This window comes from Psammomys obesus, unplaced genomic scaffold, assembly GCF_907164565.1.
Source record: "Psammomys obesus unplaced genomic scaffold, mPsaObe1.curated_primary_1811, whole genome shotgun sequence".
NCBI lineage: Eukaryota > Metazoa > Chordata > Mammalia > Rodentia > Muridae > Psammomys > Psammomys obesus.
In genome coordinates, this window is record NW_026590859.1 from 3,856,703 (window position 1) to 3,872,240 (window position 15,538).

The window sequence follows — 15,538 nt, forward strand, 5'->3', positions numbered from 1 at the left end:
TTCTCTGTGGCCGTATCTTCAGGCCCTTTGGCAGATGGCAGGGGCACCAGTGCTGAGTCATGAAGGGAGAAGACTTAGTTTTGTGGGAAACTGCCCTGCTGCCTTCCACAGGAGCTGTGTTCCCACTCTGTGGGGCAGGCTCATGTTCCGTGTCCTCCCTGCCATTGGTGTCAAGTCCCCTTGCATGTTCAGGAGGTGTTTACCACCGAGCTCCATCCCAGAAACATGAAAGGGTTGTGCGTATGCTTGGGGTATGGTGTGGTATCAGAACACACGTGCCCTGCGCAGTGAGCGTGGTGGGGGCGCACCTCCACCGCAAGTGTTCAGCTCTCTACAAGCTGCTCTGAACTAGACAACTATTTGTGTGAGCCCGGCACCCCCCGTCCCAGCCCCTGAGCCTGCTCTGCAGGTGAGCTTTACAAGATCATTTGCTTTTAGTTCCTGATGTGTCTGTCTGTCTCTCTGGCTTCATGGTGGCAGGCCCCTGCTCCACGCCTGTTTGGCCCACCTGGAAGTCAGCTGTTGCTGCTTATTGCTGAGTTTGAAGAGTATGTGTGAGTGTTTGGGCACAAGGTGTGTGCCTACATTGTCTTTGGCAGAGCAGATGCTTTTTAATTTTGAAGACGTCCACTTATCAATCATTCTGTCATGACTGTGTGTGCTGGCTGCTTTTATGTCAACTTGACACAGCTAGAGTCACTGGAGGAAGAGGGAGCCTCCTTAGGATCAGCTTCTAGTGAAGGAGTGCATTTTCTGGCCTCCTCAGGTGCCACACCCGTACAAGCAAGACCCCGACACATAAAATAAAACAGATGCAGATCCCAAATAAAAGATGGGAATTAACACAAACCGAGACTCCATTCAGAAGATGCTTTTGGTCTCATTTTATCTATCTATTTATTTTTGCTTTCGGTAAAAATTGTTTTTCTAACTATGGTTAAAAGATGAAAAACAGGAAAATTTTATATTGATGAGTTTACGTTGAGTACATTTGTGAGATTCAGTGTTACAGCTGAGCAAACACCGCGCTGCTGTGTGTTATAGGTGGCAGCTACATGTGGCTGTCACCTTACATCGGTGACTGTGTGTGTCCCTCCCCACCGCCTCTCCCACCACCTGAGTCTGGACCAGCCTTGGATGTGCAGTGTTCCTGCTTTCGCTTCCTAAGTGTGCGCAAGTTCATTTTCCAAGCACCAAGACCCCTTCTTCCAATAGCAACATTGCAACTTGTCATGACGGTTAGCATTTCCTGGAAGACAAGCTACCCTGGAAATACTTGTTTTATTTTTAGCCATTTGTCACAATTAAAATGTTAATATCTAAAAAAAAAATATGGTGATGATTGAGCACCTAAATATTCATAGCTGTGACTTGGTTCACGGGGCACTTATGCCCAGTCCAATATTGTGACAGGTCTGTGCCTGGAGAAGGGCCAGGGGTCTTCACACAGTAAGTTTTGAATTGGTATTTTGTGGGTTTTTTAAAAACTAGTTTCAGAGTGTATTTTTCTTGGGGAACGTTTTTATTTTACATGCCCAGGAAAAAGGCCCTTCCTAGCTGGCAGTGCTCGTGCCTGTGTAAGCCGTACGCCTTTATTATGATTGTTCATAGGCTGAGCAAACAACTCAAGTCTTCTATTTCTGCTTACTCAGAATAGGTTTATTTTCGAATAAGATTGATTTTCAGTATGATCAGCCTTCTATTAAAGAGAAAGCCCATCACATGTGATTTGAGAACATCGCCTTGGCAGTGGTTTTTCTCCTGCCCTTGGTTCTGCTGTTGGAATGGCAGTGACCTTGGGTGCCTTTCTGTGTGAATGCTTACCCCCAGCGCTCACTATTTCCTGGTAGCTTGCCCGTTGCCTGCCTCTGGCTTCATCATCTCCCTTCTGCTGACTTAGGCAGTATTTCTTCAGTCTCTTATCTCTGGGCTTTGATGCATATGTTCTGAAGGTGGCCACCGTGACTTTGGGTAGCAGCAGATGGCAAACCTTCAGGCCGCCACCAGCTATACTGATGCTAAGTTGGGGAGTTCACGTTTGATGAAGAATCAGGAGTGCATATGAAAGCTTTCACTGCCTAAATACCTTCTAATTAAAAAATTAGCATACGAAAACCTTTGCAGCTGCCTGAGCATTTGAAGAAAATGAAAATTAGTTGTTTTCTTAGAAATTATTTACCAGTTCAGTTTCTCATTGCTGTGCCTCTGAACAGCTTTCTCTGTTGTCCCAGTTTGATTTTGGCAGTAGTCGGGGCAGTAGCGAGGTGATTAGGACTGAAATAGGGGCCTTCGGAAGCCACAAACGTTTGTACACTTTAAATTAAGGTACTTTGAATTTTAACTACTAAAACTCTATGTATCTTGAGCACTAACGTCACACGTTCTGGTTGATTTGCTCCGCTGTCTTCTACCTTGGAGGATGGTCAAAGGATGCAGGCCTGCTGTCCCCATGTGACTGTGTTTACAGGGGGCTCTGTGCTAGCGCTGATGGCCCAGTGACACGCTAAACCCCGCGTTCCAGCCTCCAGAGAAAGTTCAGAATGTCGTGCCTACATCCTAGGAGGCTGGAACGTCTACTCCCAAAACAGCTTCTTGAGAGGAGGAGGCGAGAGGAGCTGAGAATCCATGTCACATGACTTCTCAAGCTTCCATTCTCCTCAGAGAACTTCTGGGAAAACAAAGGTAACTGGCTGTGACCTCCTGGGAGAAGCCTTTTTCCAGTGCCTTCTCGCTGGGGCTCCTGCTGCTGGAACTTAGGTTGCGTTCTGCTCACCTCTCCGTTTCAGCGTTGTGGATACTGTGCTAGCAACATCATGGCTGGGCCTTGTGGCGCTTGTGAGAGAGCCTTGGAGGGTGGGTGTCACAGGTGACCCTGCCCATTTTTTCTGGTCGGCGAAGTTTTGTAAGTGGTGGCTTTGGAGAGTAGGCATGGGACGAACAGTCAGTGATGCAAACTGGCGTCAGCACAGACATGGACGGGCTTCCAGCTGCAGCTAACACCGTGGACATCTGCCCGGTGTGGGAGCCCTGTCCATGGTCTGCTGATGCCAGAGACCATGGAGAAGGCCACAGTCCACACTTCGTTGGCCTGTGAAGAGCAAACAAGCCACTTTCCTAGTGATAGTAATGATTCCAGATGCTCAGTTGAGAAAGATGACACAGAAGACTTCAGTGACAACCCTTCTACCCAACCTCCCCACCCACCAAAAAGGAGCAGCCTAGGCTGGAAGTCGACCGAGAGAACTCTCGAAAAGGGCGATGGGATGCCGGGATGTAGCCCTCAAGATGACTTCCCGCAGGAAGCTGGGAGGGGAAGGGGCAGGCCACCGAGAGTTTGACCACACCCCCAATAAGAGTATAGATAACACAAGTTAAACTCCCTCCTACCCCCGGAGGAGGTGGCAGGGGTGTGTGGGAGGACAAGAAAGGACTGGGAGACCGATGCCATAGAGGTACATGATGTGAAATTCCCAAAGAATCAATAGAAGTATGATGTTGGGGAAAAAAAACGCAAGCTGAGGTGGGTTTGGATCAGAGCATGGGGAGCCTACGTCACCGTCAGGTGGCCGAGGCAGCAGTTTTGGTGCTGGTGGTTTGTTGCACACAGCTGCCTCTTCAGAACCGTCACGTTTTGATGTTGCCAGCAGAAGTCATTTAAAAATTTGCCTAATGGTAGCCAAGTCCACTGTGGCCTGTTGTAAAAGAGAGCATAGCATGCAGCGCAGTGTTCTTGCCTGCACTGCGCATGCTCTGTACACTTCCTGTGGCTTGTTTAGTGTGCTCTCTTCCTTCCTGAGGGGTGTGTGTGGGGGTGTCCCAGTGATGTAACTTGCTGAGTGCTTACACGGATCACACCTATCCAACAAAAGTAGCGTGGTGCCACAGTTCAGGCTGGCTGTTTGACTTGACTATGTCTGCTGTCTGAAACACTATGGAGTCCTACAAATTACTACCAAAATGCAGGCAAGCGCTTCCCTCCAAATTATTCCATTCCATTTTCAGACTTCTAGACTTGTGATAGCAGCATTTAACTAAAATGTCTGAAAAGACTCAGGACTAGGCAGCAGCCCTTCTCCTTAAGTCTGTATCACCCTTTCACTTTTCACTGCCATGGTGGTGGCGATGGTGTGTATGTGTGCGTGTGTGTGTGCATGTGTGTGTCTTCTCTCCAGATTCTGTTTTCTTCACATCCTTAAGAATAAAATAAAATCATCATTCGATGCCCTAGACCCTCCCTGTCTTTGCCCAGGTGCTCTCTCTCTCTCTCTCTCTCTCTCTCTCTCTGTGTGTCTGTGTGTGTGTGTATGTGTGTGTGTGTGTGTGTGTGTGTGTGTGTGTGTGTGTGGCTAGCCAGCAGATCTTTCCTCCTCTGGCTCACAGTCCCTGTAACCACTTGGGGCTTTTTCTTCTGTTGTGAAAGACAAGTGGGAAAGGGTCATGGTCTTGGTGCGACTGGAGCACAGATGAGGTTGGCCAGTGACTTAAGTTGCCTCCCTTCAAGTAATTGTCTGTATTAGTGTGGGCAAAGAGGGACCAGTGTTAGGCCATGTGCTAATATAGTGTGGATATGCAAGTGTGAAAAAGGAAAGAGAGAAATATGTTAATTGTGTGCTTTCAATAAGATGTGCTGTCCAAGGTAATTATTTCACGATAGTGTTAGTAATAGTACTGGTTTTATCATGAAATGATAGATGGTTTTAGGAGCCTTTTATTGGGAAGACAATTGTATCAAATTAGTACAAATTAGATTTTTGTCTTTACAAAGGTGAGCAAACCCATAAGCAGTTTTTAAATTGCATTTGAGTCTACAAATGAACAAATTCAGTTTGAGGGTTAAAGACGTTGTTATTTTGTCCTTTATGATGGCAGCTTCATTACAGATTGGCCTGCTGTTGGCATTAAAAACATGTCTGGCTCCTTACGATCTGTGTCCATGCGGCTATGATATTGATGCTATACCACTGCTCATTAAGGGCTCACTTCAACGTGGAGATACAGATGTTAAATGCAGTCGTTTCTCTTGGTGTACAGCCTGATGGCTAATAATTTCCAAGTGGCTAAAGCTCTTGTTAGCAGGAGTGCTGGCGTGCTAAGAATGGCACTATAAATAACTCTAAGAATGGAAGTTGAAGGTGCTTCTTTTAAAGACTATTGTTAACTAAACATTATTGCCAAACAGATGGAGAGCACTCTCCAGCCTGATGTTTTTAGGTCTAATTGTATTATCACCAGCCCTGCACGGCTCAGTTGAAGAGGTGTACCCAGAGGCCAATTTATAATCATTTAGGCAACACCTGTTTGGGAGAAATTGACAGTCAAAGGGCACATTTAAAAAAAAATCACATATGTTCTTGTGTTTATTACCTCAATGTGAACATTGTTGCGTTGCAAGCAAACTTGGTAGGAGAAGAAAGCCCTCATCCACCTGCCGCTTCCCAGCCTTGCTTTTCTATCCTAATTTGTCCTTTTGTGGGGTCTGCTTCATGCTTCATGGCTGAGATGACTCTCCCCCCTCCCCCCGCAGTCCTGCAGCTGTGTTCTGTTCTGACAGGCAGGCGGCTTCTGGTAAGAAGAAATTCTCTGGCCTTACCATTTACCTGGAGAGATATTTTCTACCTCATGTATCTGTGTCTTTGCAAACATGACTGGCTCTCTGGGGAGTGACGTAAAGAGTTGTAAGTGGATGTAAAACCAGGTGAGATGCTAGGAGCACAGCTGCCTCTACAAAGCCCACAGCTGTCCCTTGCCGTCCGTGTATGGAGGCGACCTCTGGGTGACTTCCTGTCAGGACTCAAGCCTTGGAGGGTCACTTCAGTGAGAATGTCAGGAGCTCTTCTGGCCTTTAGGGACAGGATGGGTCTCTCTGTGCAAAGTAATCAGAGCTCAAATAGTCCACCTTCCCTCCTTTGTTTTTCCTCTGGCGTTCTTCACCACTGAAAGGTTTACATCTATCACCCCCATTTTTCTTTTACCCCTGATTTACATGGAGCAGCCTGGCTTCTGTCTCAAGCAGTTTACTGATAGTGACTTTTGACTTCCTGCTTCCTTCCCCAGTGTTTTTTCCTCAGTCCTTCATAGTGGCTCCTGCTGCGTGGAGGGATGGCTGCCCCACTTTGTAGTTCTGTCTCTCACTCGCTCTTTCCTTGTAGAGTCATTCTTCTTGCTGCTTTCATACCCACCTACAGTATTCTAAGTATGTTCAGCTTTCTAAATTCAGATGCAAATAGTATGCTGTTTGCTCATGTGCAGGCAGACTAACAGTGAGAGAGGAAACAGTCAAGTCTGGCTGTTCGGTACAGATCTCACCTTTCTTTGCTTGGTAGCTTTTTTGACTATGTCAGTTCATGCTTTGAAGTTGCTTTTTCACCGTTGAAATAGGCTGGTTGGGATGCTGAGAGCGTCCATGACTGAACTCTCTGAAGCCCAGGATTGTGCCTGTTGTGGAGGGAAATTCTAATGGGGTCCTTCTCAGGCCTTCAGATTGTGTTTTGTGGGGAGTGTTTTCAAATGTAAGTCCTCAGTCCTGACTTCTTTTCCAGGCTCTTTTCACACCTTGCTGTCCACCTTTTGTATTTTTAGACTTGAACCTGTGAGCTGTGTGCTTATGGAGTTTTTATATCAAAACAAACAGCATTTCTACCCTACTTCTACCACAGCCAACCATGGCAGACTTAGCTCTCTGAAGACGCTAATATATTATGTTAAAGTTGTGTCAGAGTAAAGTCAAGTCAGACTTGTGACACAGGCCCCAGGGGCCTGACATCCAGGAGCTGGTGACACTGCTTTTCTCACTGCGGCCTGTGAAGGGGCTGTTAATGGGCTGCCCTGCCTCTGGAGGGCAGGATGAGCTGTGTCCTGCTGGTGGTCAGCTGAGGGCTGCTCTCTGCTTCTCGACTTTGCCCGCTCCTCTCTGGCCTTCTCTGAGCATCTAGAGGTGCCTTTGGCTTCTGCCCATGTGGGAGTCTCCGTCCTAGCCAGGTCGTCCCTCCTATGCTAGGGAGATCCCCTTCTGCCATGCCACGCTGTGCTTCCATCCCTTTAGTCGGGAGATAGTTGTCACTTCTAGAAGGTCATGTGATTCAGCGTGACCCACCCACACATCCCGGTGAGCTGTCAGCTCTGTGTTAACTATATCTGGGGAGCCCTTTCACCGTTGCACAGTCCACTCACAGATTCTGGAGTAGGGCGTTAGCATCTTTGGGGCCTGTGACATGCCCATAAGGAGTTTGACATCTGGTTGGGAGATGACAAATGAACAAATAAAAACAAGCTGAAGAGTTTGAGATGCCATAATAGATGTTAGTCCTGTATAAAATGGGAGAGCCATCAGTATTAATAAGAGAGAGAGAGTGACATTTGAGTTGAAGATGGGAAGGTGAGTAGTTTGAGAAGTGGCTGGGGAACAGTCCAGAGAGAAGCTACAGTAACGGTGATATAGCAGTCACCACCCTGGGTGTACTCTGGGAGATCAGCTGGGAGAGAGTAGTGGCCGCCGTTGTCATCTTTCATCGCAGCATCACACCCGCAGCCACAGTGCCAGCGATGTGTGTAATAGGAATGGTGGAGGAGAGGGTTAACATTGATTACCCGTGGCTGACAGTCAGTGCTTAACCTGTGGCGGGTGAAGCAGCAGGACATGCTTAGAAAGGCTTGGGAGTGTGTTTGGCTCGTTGACTTGGCTGTGGGTTCTGAAGTTGGAGAGATGAGAGACTTGGAGCTTGGGCTCGGGAACTCCACGGGACACCTGGGAGTTGTCTGTGTAGATGACACTCTACCTCAACCCAGGCTGACTTAGTGCAGTGAGGCACTCCGCAGCATTCTGTAACGCCTGCGTCTAAGCTGGGGCTTGTCACCCCAGTGTCACCTTCCCACCTCAGCTTTGTCTCCCACCATTCTTCTGTTTCTGAGCTGAACAGGCCTGTGTACCCCTCGCCTGTTGTCCCTCCTCTAGTGGGGACCACTGGTTGCTGTCAGGAGCTCTTGGAAAAAGTCCTGTTTGCAGTGTTTGCTGATTTCTGTGGCATCAATTCTCCCCAGTTTGAGGCTGTGGTGGCTAAAATGGCTCATTTGAAAAGTTGGTAGTAGACACTCATGGACCTGCAAAGCCTCACATATTTGCTAATTGTCCTTTGTGGCCTAACTGTGCCATAGTGGTTAGCAAAAACAAAGCACAAATGTGATAGGATTTGTTCTTGTTTTCATCTCAGAGAGTGGCAGGGATGGCATTCAGAGGGCAGTGTGTGAGATGAAGGTCCTGAGGTCCTTATGGAGTTGGGTCTCTTCTTACAGAGAGGTGAGAGGGTGGCACGTTTGAACACACTTAGAAAAGAAGCGTTGCCTCATGATTTAAGAATTGACTCCAGAGCTGTGCAGTGCAGAGGGTGCCGGGGGCCCATCCTTCGTTGTCTGCTGGCAGAGCTGGTCTCTGGTTGGTTGCGGGCATTAGTGGGAGGGCGCGGGACAGGGCAAACGTTGAGGATGGAGTCAGCAGGATTTGCCCCATGGCAGAAAGAGGAGTTTAGCTCTGGACCAGAGTGGAGAAGCAGTACCCAAAGGATGCCTGAGATGGTGCCAGAGCCTCCGCTACTGAAGTTGCTAAGAGAGTCTAGAGGGGCATCGAACCTTTATTAGTTTTAATAAAATCACTTCCTCTACCACGTGAGAGACTTCTTTGACTGTGCCCTCCCCACCCAAACCTTGGGGGCTTGGGGTTTCCCTGCTTTCAAGGCTGGCCTAGGATTGCCCTGCCATCTTGTTCTCGCTGTCCTCTGCCACACACTGACGGCTTCCCCAGCTGCCGTGCTCCATGCCTGGCAGTGCCTTGTACTGTTAGAAAATGTGTTGTAAAAATAAATCCAGAGAACACAGTGATGTTTCTACGTTGTAGCATTCTTAGAAAAGAAAGTTGTAATAAAATCTATTAGATGGGGATGTTTGTGTCCTATGATTTTCGGTTTTTAAAAAGTCTATTCAGAAATTAGAATTTTGGGAAGAATTACAACCCATCCCAGCTCTTAGTCTCTCAAGTTAAAGTGTTAATGTTGTGTTATATTTTGTTAAACTTATTGCTTGTGTCTTTTATATAGGTTTTACTTGTAATGGACACAAGGACAGAACAGACATTCATTTTAAAAGTAAGTAGAATTTGTATGCTTAGTGAATTTAAAATCAGGCTTTTGAAAGAAAAAAATTTGCATGGCACTTGACTATTTTATTTTATGGTGATCTATATTTCTGTCTTTCAGTTGATAAACATGCTATAGCTTCCATTTAAAAAGTCTTATGTTAAGTAATATGTAATTAGAATGCATCCAAGAACCAACAGTGTGTTTCTGGTTCATAAGGATCACACGGGCCTCACTTGGGCTTTGATTACAGCTCCTAAACACGAAATTTCTGCAGATACTCCAGAAACAAGTGTGTCCTGGCTTGTTCTTTGCTACAAATTCTTGATTTGTAGAATAATTAAATGAATAATTTTAGATTTGACATTGTTTTTGGAATGGTTTGCAATAGTATGTATCCTACATGTGTCCTGATTGAACATTCCCATGGAACCGAAGGGGAGTCTTGCCTTGAGCATCACTTCCCTTGCTGGCCAAGCATGACAGAAGGTCACACAGACGTGTGTGAAGCCTGTCCACGAGCATCCACGTCACCACACTCAGTGCTGCTTACCTAGACTTTAAGCCGGGCTACACCAGAAAACGCACAGATCTTGTCCTCTTGGAGATTAGTTGCTAGTGTTTTGGAAAATAATTTAAAAGTTACTGCTTCGTCCAGGGCATGTCTGGTGTCTGGAGAATGTGGCTTGGACATTTGACACAGCCTCAAAGATACACGTAAGGAAAATGAAAGTTAGAGGTCGCAGGGAAATAGCTGTGTGTCATCCTGATGACTTAGTTTGAGAGCACCGCTAATAAAAACACTGACCCACGTAATTGATTTTAATGGCAGCTTTGTGGCATCTTCTGTTGTCTGGACTCATGCCAGATGCCATCAGCAGAGCCTCTGGGGACTGAGGGGCACTGAGCAGCAGATGAGTGGGCTCTCTGAAGCCCCGAGTAACTCGGATAGATTAGTTTGGTTGATAAACACTGAGCACAGCAGGCTCCAAAGGCAACTGTGGGTACAGCTGACCTTTTTGTTCTCTGCCAGGGTCTAAGGAAAAGCAGTGAGCACAGCAGGAGCAGAAAGACCATCATCCCCCGCTGCGTGCCCAACATGGTGCGTCTGCACGCGTACATCGTGTCGGAGGAGTCGGTGTTTCTCGTGCTGCAGCACGCCGAAGGTGGGTTGGCCGAGCTGCCTGCGGCGTGAAGCTCGTCGCCGGTCCTCCAGGCTGGCGTCTATGGTGCTGCTTTGCCTCTGTCCTTTCAGAGGCATGGAGATAGGGAGCCTGTGTCCCCGCTCCTGCCCAGCCTCCTGGCTCTGAGGTTTGAGGGAAAAGGAAAACCCAGGTGACCAGCCAGCTTCATTCACCTGAACCGTGGGACAGTCCTAACGTGTGCACTTTGCTATGAGATTGACTGACACGGAGCGAGCATTAATGTGAGTGCATGCTGAGAGCTGGGTTTATTTAGAGATTTAATTCCGTTCCCTTGTCTGCACTGAAAAGCTACACGTACGTTAGATGACTAAAAAAGCATCCCCTGCAGAATTAATTAATTGCTTCCTTCAGAGGGAAGGCAAGGGTGTTTGCTTAACATTTGACATTGCCTCGTTTTTCTGATCTGAACCTCATGAACACAGCCATTGGCATCGCGGGCGAGTACAAAGCAGAGGCCTGGGCTCCGCCTTCAGCCGCTTCGGAGAACAGGTGGCCAAGGGTACTCTGCTGATTTGGCGTTGCCCGTTCACACTTGAATTCCAATAAATCTCCTTTCATTTAGGTGACTGCAGCATGTAAAGATGGATTCGCATAACACACATTGCCTTTTGGCATCTAACAGGTGTTCTTAAATGATGAAGAAAATTTAAATTATCTTCCACTCTTCGTGAAGGCGTCCTTACGTTTAGAGTGAGAACAAAATGCCGTCTGTTACTAACAGGCATAACATTTGAATTTAATACCTTTTTCTCAGGAAAAAGAGGCACCCACCGCCTTCTGGAATGAGGTCTCCCATGATGACTACTGCGAGCCTTTGTGGGGGCAGAAGGCGCTGGTGTTCTGACGCCCGCACAGGAATGCAGACGGAGGGAAGCCTCCTCATGCAGTGTTTAATAGGAAATTCAGAGGGGCTCCGTGGGCTCGCAGGTATTAAGAGAGTTAATTGCGTGTGTGAATTGGATAACTAATTCACCTTTGTTCAGACATTACAGACAGCTTTTATCTGAGGATACCAGTGCATTACAGCCCTTATTGAATTACAGGTCATGTCATCTGACGGCGAGAGACTGCCACCTCTGCTGTGGAACAAAATAACTTCAGTAGTAATAATCCACAATAATTTAGAACAAGGTCAGGAGGATGAATGTAATTATGGTCAATATTCTATTAGCTGGTGTGGATTATTCGTGTTGGAGATTATCTGTGGCCAAGCTGTGACCCTCACTTTCTTCCTCTGTCTGTGGCTTGCCTTCCTCCTCCTGATTCTCTACGTTGCACTTGTTTCCTTCTGCTGGCTTCCGTTCTGCCGGAGAGCCAGAACTGAGATGGTCGCTGGTGCTGGTGTAATGTGGCGCGCCGGTGTCACAGTGTTCTGAAGGCATGGACAGATGATGGCCAGCTTTCCTGTTCTTGGAGCTCACCTTGAGCAAGCCTGTGGTATTGACTAAATGGAAACCAGACACGGACTTGTAAGCCTACTAGGACAGTCTCTCCTGTCAAGTAGCTATGGCTTCGCTCTCTAGCAGTCTCTCTGATGCTCAGTAAGTTTTTGCGAGTAGGAAGCTCAGCTCATTTGCGGTTGCACAGAGAGCAAAGCAGGACCAGAAGCTGCCCTTTCAGAACCGAAATCGCTGCTGTGGAGCCACAGAGAAAACAAAAAGCAACAAAGGACTGGATACACAGTGGGCCCGCCCTGTGATCCTTAACACAGGTGACATAATGGGTGACAATGGGGGGTCGGCATCAAGTCATCCTCAAGGAGCTGTCTCTGAAATGGTGACATTGGGAAGAGCTGAGTCACAAAGATGCCACCATTCACATGTAAGGTACAGGCACGGGGACTGTGTGACGACAGGGTGTCTGATGACCGAGAAAGGACACTGTGCTGCCGTGTGGCCACTGAACCAGCTGTGGAGCTGAAGGCGGGCTGTGTGGAAGAGGCAGGAGCCGCACCCTGCAGGGTCAGGGCTCACGCCCTCCTCGGATCTCACTCTCCAGCCAGCTGTAGGTGCGAGACACTCATCCCACTCCTCATGCCAGCCCACTTGAGGCCTCATTTCAAACAAATGTCAAAAAGGCCAGTCCTCGTTGTGTGGACGTGGTGTCGGAGTCTGTCTTCTGCTGCTGATAAACACCATGACAGAGTGGCTTGGGGAAGAAAGGGCTTATTTGGTTTACATGTTCTAATTACAATCCAGTGTGGAGGGATGTCAGGACAGGCGCCTGGAGGCGGGAGCTGAGGCAGAGGCCACGGAGGGGTGCTGCTCACTGGCCTGCTCCTCATGGCTTCCTCGGCCTGCATTCTTGTATGACCCGGGAACACCTGCCCAGGGATGGCTCCGCCCACAATGGGCTGGGCCCTCCTAAGCCAATCATTGATCACATAAATGCTTCCACAGGCTTGCCTACAGCCCAGTCTTATGGAGGTGATTAATTCCTCATTTGACCTTCCATTTCCCAGATAGGTTTATGTTAAGTTGACAAAAACTAGCCTTCAAAGAAGGGCTGCAGTAAGCAAAGAGCAGAGCAGAGGCTGATGGATGGTGGCGTGGTCTTCGGGGTCCCGTGACCTGTGTATTTCCCAGTCTTGGCCCAAGCAGTGGAGTGAGCTGGTTGATGGCTGCATGCGTTCTTTTACCCACTGTGGTCCTTTTGTAGACCCTCCAGGAGTGAAGAAGTCTCACAGTTCCACATGGTGGGGAGAAAACTGACCGCTGTCATTGTCCTCTGACCTCTGCATGCCCTGTGGCAGGCCCCCTTCTCAAGGACATGTCTGTGAAAAAGATGCTTTGACAGTGTAAATAGTTCTGCTGAACTCTGAGGATTTATCTCACAGCTTTCGCTCCCCAGAGCTGACAGAACTAGCTGGAATGTGTATGTGTCTCCTACTCTCTCTTTACTTCGTTCCTCTGGAAGCTTCTTGAGTGCTTTTGGGGCATAGACATAGTTCTAACACAGCAGTGGGCAAAGCAGAAGAGTTTGCTTCATGGAGCCCATGTGGTGCCTTAGATGGGGGCAGACTGTAAACATGCAGATGGCTAAAAGTGGGAGAGCAGAACGTCAGGGGACGGGGGAGTGTTCTCCATGTTGGTCACCGTACTGAGAAAGGAGCATTTGACGGGAGGGAAGGAACAGTGTGTGTTTGTGGGGAAGAATGCCTTAGCAAGAGAAAGCAAGCACACAAGCCCGGAGCCAGGAGTGTGCTTGGTGGATCAGGAGCAGCCAGATGACGGTAGCTGAGAGGCGTGGGGAGGCAACAGAAGCAGGACCTGGAAATCAGGAACTGTCCTGTCTCATAGGCCACTTGCACTGCTTGTGAGAACCTGATGGAACAAGAGGAGCAGTCATTGGACAATGCTAAGCAGACGTAAGGGCCACTCTGCCTACTGTGTAGAAAATGGAAGATTTGTGGCCAAACACAAAAAAGGGCACAAGAACACTTTAGAGGTTTTGCAGCAAACTGGGCAAAATGATGGCGGTCTGGGTAGTGTCCACATTAGCACGCTCTCTGTTGCTCTGAACGGACACTTTAGGCACCTTGTCAAAGAAGTACATTCAGGGCTGTGGTACTGGAACCTGCTTGGTCCTCGTGAGGACCTCAGTGGGCACATGTAGAAGACTGAGGTGGTAGGGTGGGACAGCAAACCAGAGAAAGCGCAGGGTCCCAGGAGAACTACATGATCTCCTTCCCAGGGTGAGGCCCCGAGACCCAGCGGCCTCCTGCCGCACAGCTGTCGAAGGGAACCAGACTTCCAGCTGTGTCCCCCAGCAGTGCCGGGGCTAGTAGGGTGTTGCTGGCTTCCAGTGTCCCTGCCCACACTTGCTTTGTGCTCTTTGAGTTCGAATGCATTTGGAAGTAGAACTGACTGACAGGATTCTGCCTTCAGGACTCCAGGTTGTTTGCTCCAAACATCGAAAATGGGTCTTCCGTTTACCAAGGTGTGGGGAAAGGAGGTGCAGTCGGAAAACAAGGCTTCCATTTTGGACACATGAATCGAAAAGTGTGAGCATGTAGTGTTCCTGTGTGCAGGGACACGCTCGTGGGGGCCAGAAGTCAACTGTAGATGTCACTTCTCAGAACCTGTCCATGCTGTACTGGGGAGGCAGGGCTTTACTTGGCTTAGAGTCTGCCAGGGACGCTGGTCTGGCTAGCCAGCACCCCAAGGACAGTCCGCGTGCTGTGATTCTGAGCATACCAGCACCATAGCCAGCTTTCGTCTGAGGCCCCGGTGATCTGAGCACTTTTTGTTTGAGCAGCTTCCCAGCCCTGGAGGTGTTCGCTGATACCCAGATGGTGGTGGGCACAGAAGAGCTGGCTTCAGGAGGGCTGCAGAAGACAGAGCCTAGTGCTACAGCACTTGCCTGGCATGCTTACACCCTGCTCAGAAAAGCAGGTGTCAAATGGTCATTGCTTTTTAACAATTTTCTTCACCCTGTTTGAGGAGCAGGATGGGGAAGCGGTCTTCAGTCAGGGCTGTGAGTGTCACCATTACCGAGGCGAGAAGTTACAGAAGCTCTCCACATATGGGCTGGCCACTAGCTGAGTGCTCACTGTGCAGAAGGTTTTCAGGGAAACGGGAACGGCCAGGCTGGAGGCCCATGGCTGAGAGAGCAGAGCATGCAGGGACTTCTCCACCACTATTGTTTTATTAAGAGAGTGGTGAGGTCATTAGCACCTAGGCCAGCTCTGTGGGTGTTGGTGAGAGCCTTCCTGTCCGTGCTGAGGCCCAGCTCTGGCTCTAGAAACTGATGCTGCTTTTCTCCTTGTGGAGACAGTCTCCTGTGACACGGGTTGTCTTTGAACTTGTATTCCCCCTGCCTCAGTGTTCATATACTGAGGTAACAGGCCTGTGTTATCATGTCTGTTATGTCCGCTTTTGTGTTTTAATGTAACAGATTCAAGATGCTGCCTCAAGCCTGCTTGTCATCTTAGCAATGTACATTAGACACCTTTCTGAGCATATACAGAGCTGTGCTATAAAAGTTCATGTTGCACCATGTGGTGACCATGTGGTGACCTTTCATCCCAGGACTCGAGAGGCACAGTCAGGCAGACACCTGTGGGCTCAAGGCTAGCCTGGTCTACATAGTGAGTACCAGGCCAGCCAGGGCTAGGTAGACTGGATAGTGAGGCCAGCCTTCCTTCCTTCCTTCCTTCCTTCCTTCCTTCCTTCCTTCCTTCCTTCCTTCCTTCCTTCCTTCCTTCCT

General features: G+C 48.5%; 1 protein-coding gene across 5 annotated transcripts in view; it reads left to right on the forward strand.

Moving 5' to 3' along the window:
- Positions 1 to 15,538, forward strand: part of Rps6kc1 (ribosomal protein S6 kinase C1) — a 126,046-nt gene that overhangs the window by 81,166 nt on the left and 29,342 nt on the right. For all 5 annotated transcript variants that reach the window (XM_055609157.1, XM_055609158.1, XM_055609159.1 and 2 more), the window contains 2 exons: positions 9,087 to 9,134; positions 10,159 to 10,291. In XM_055609157.1, the coding sequence (XP_055465132.1) occupies positions 9,087 to 9,134; positions 10,159 to 10,291 (181 nt within the window). The remainder of the gene's footprint in view (positions 1 to 9,086; positions 9,135 to 10,158; positions 10,292 to 15,538) is intronic.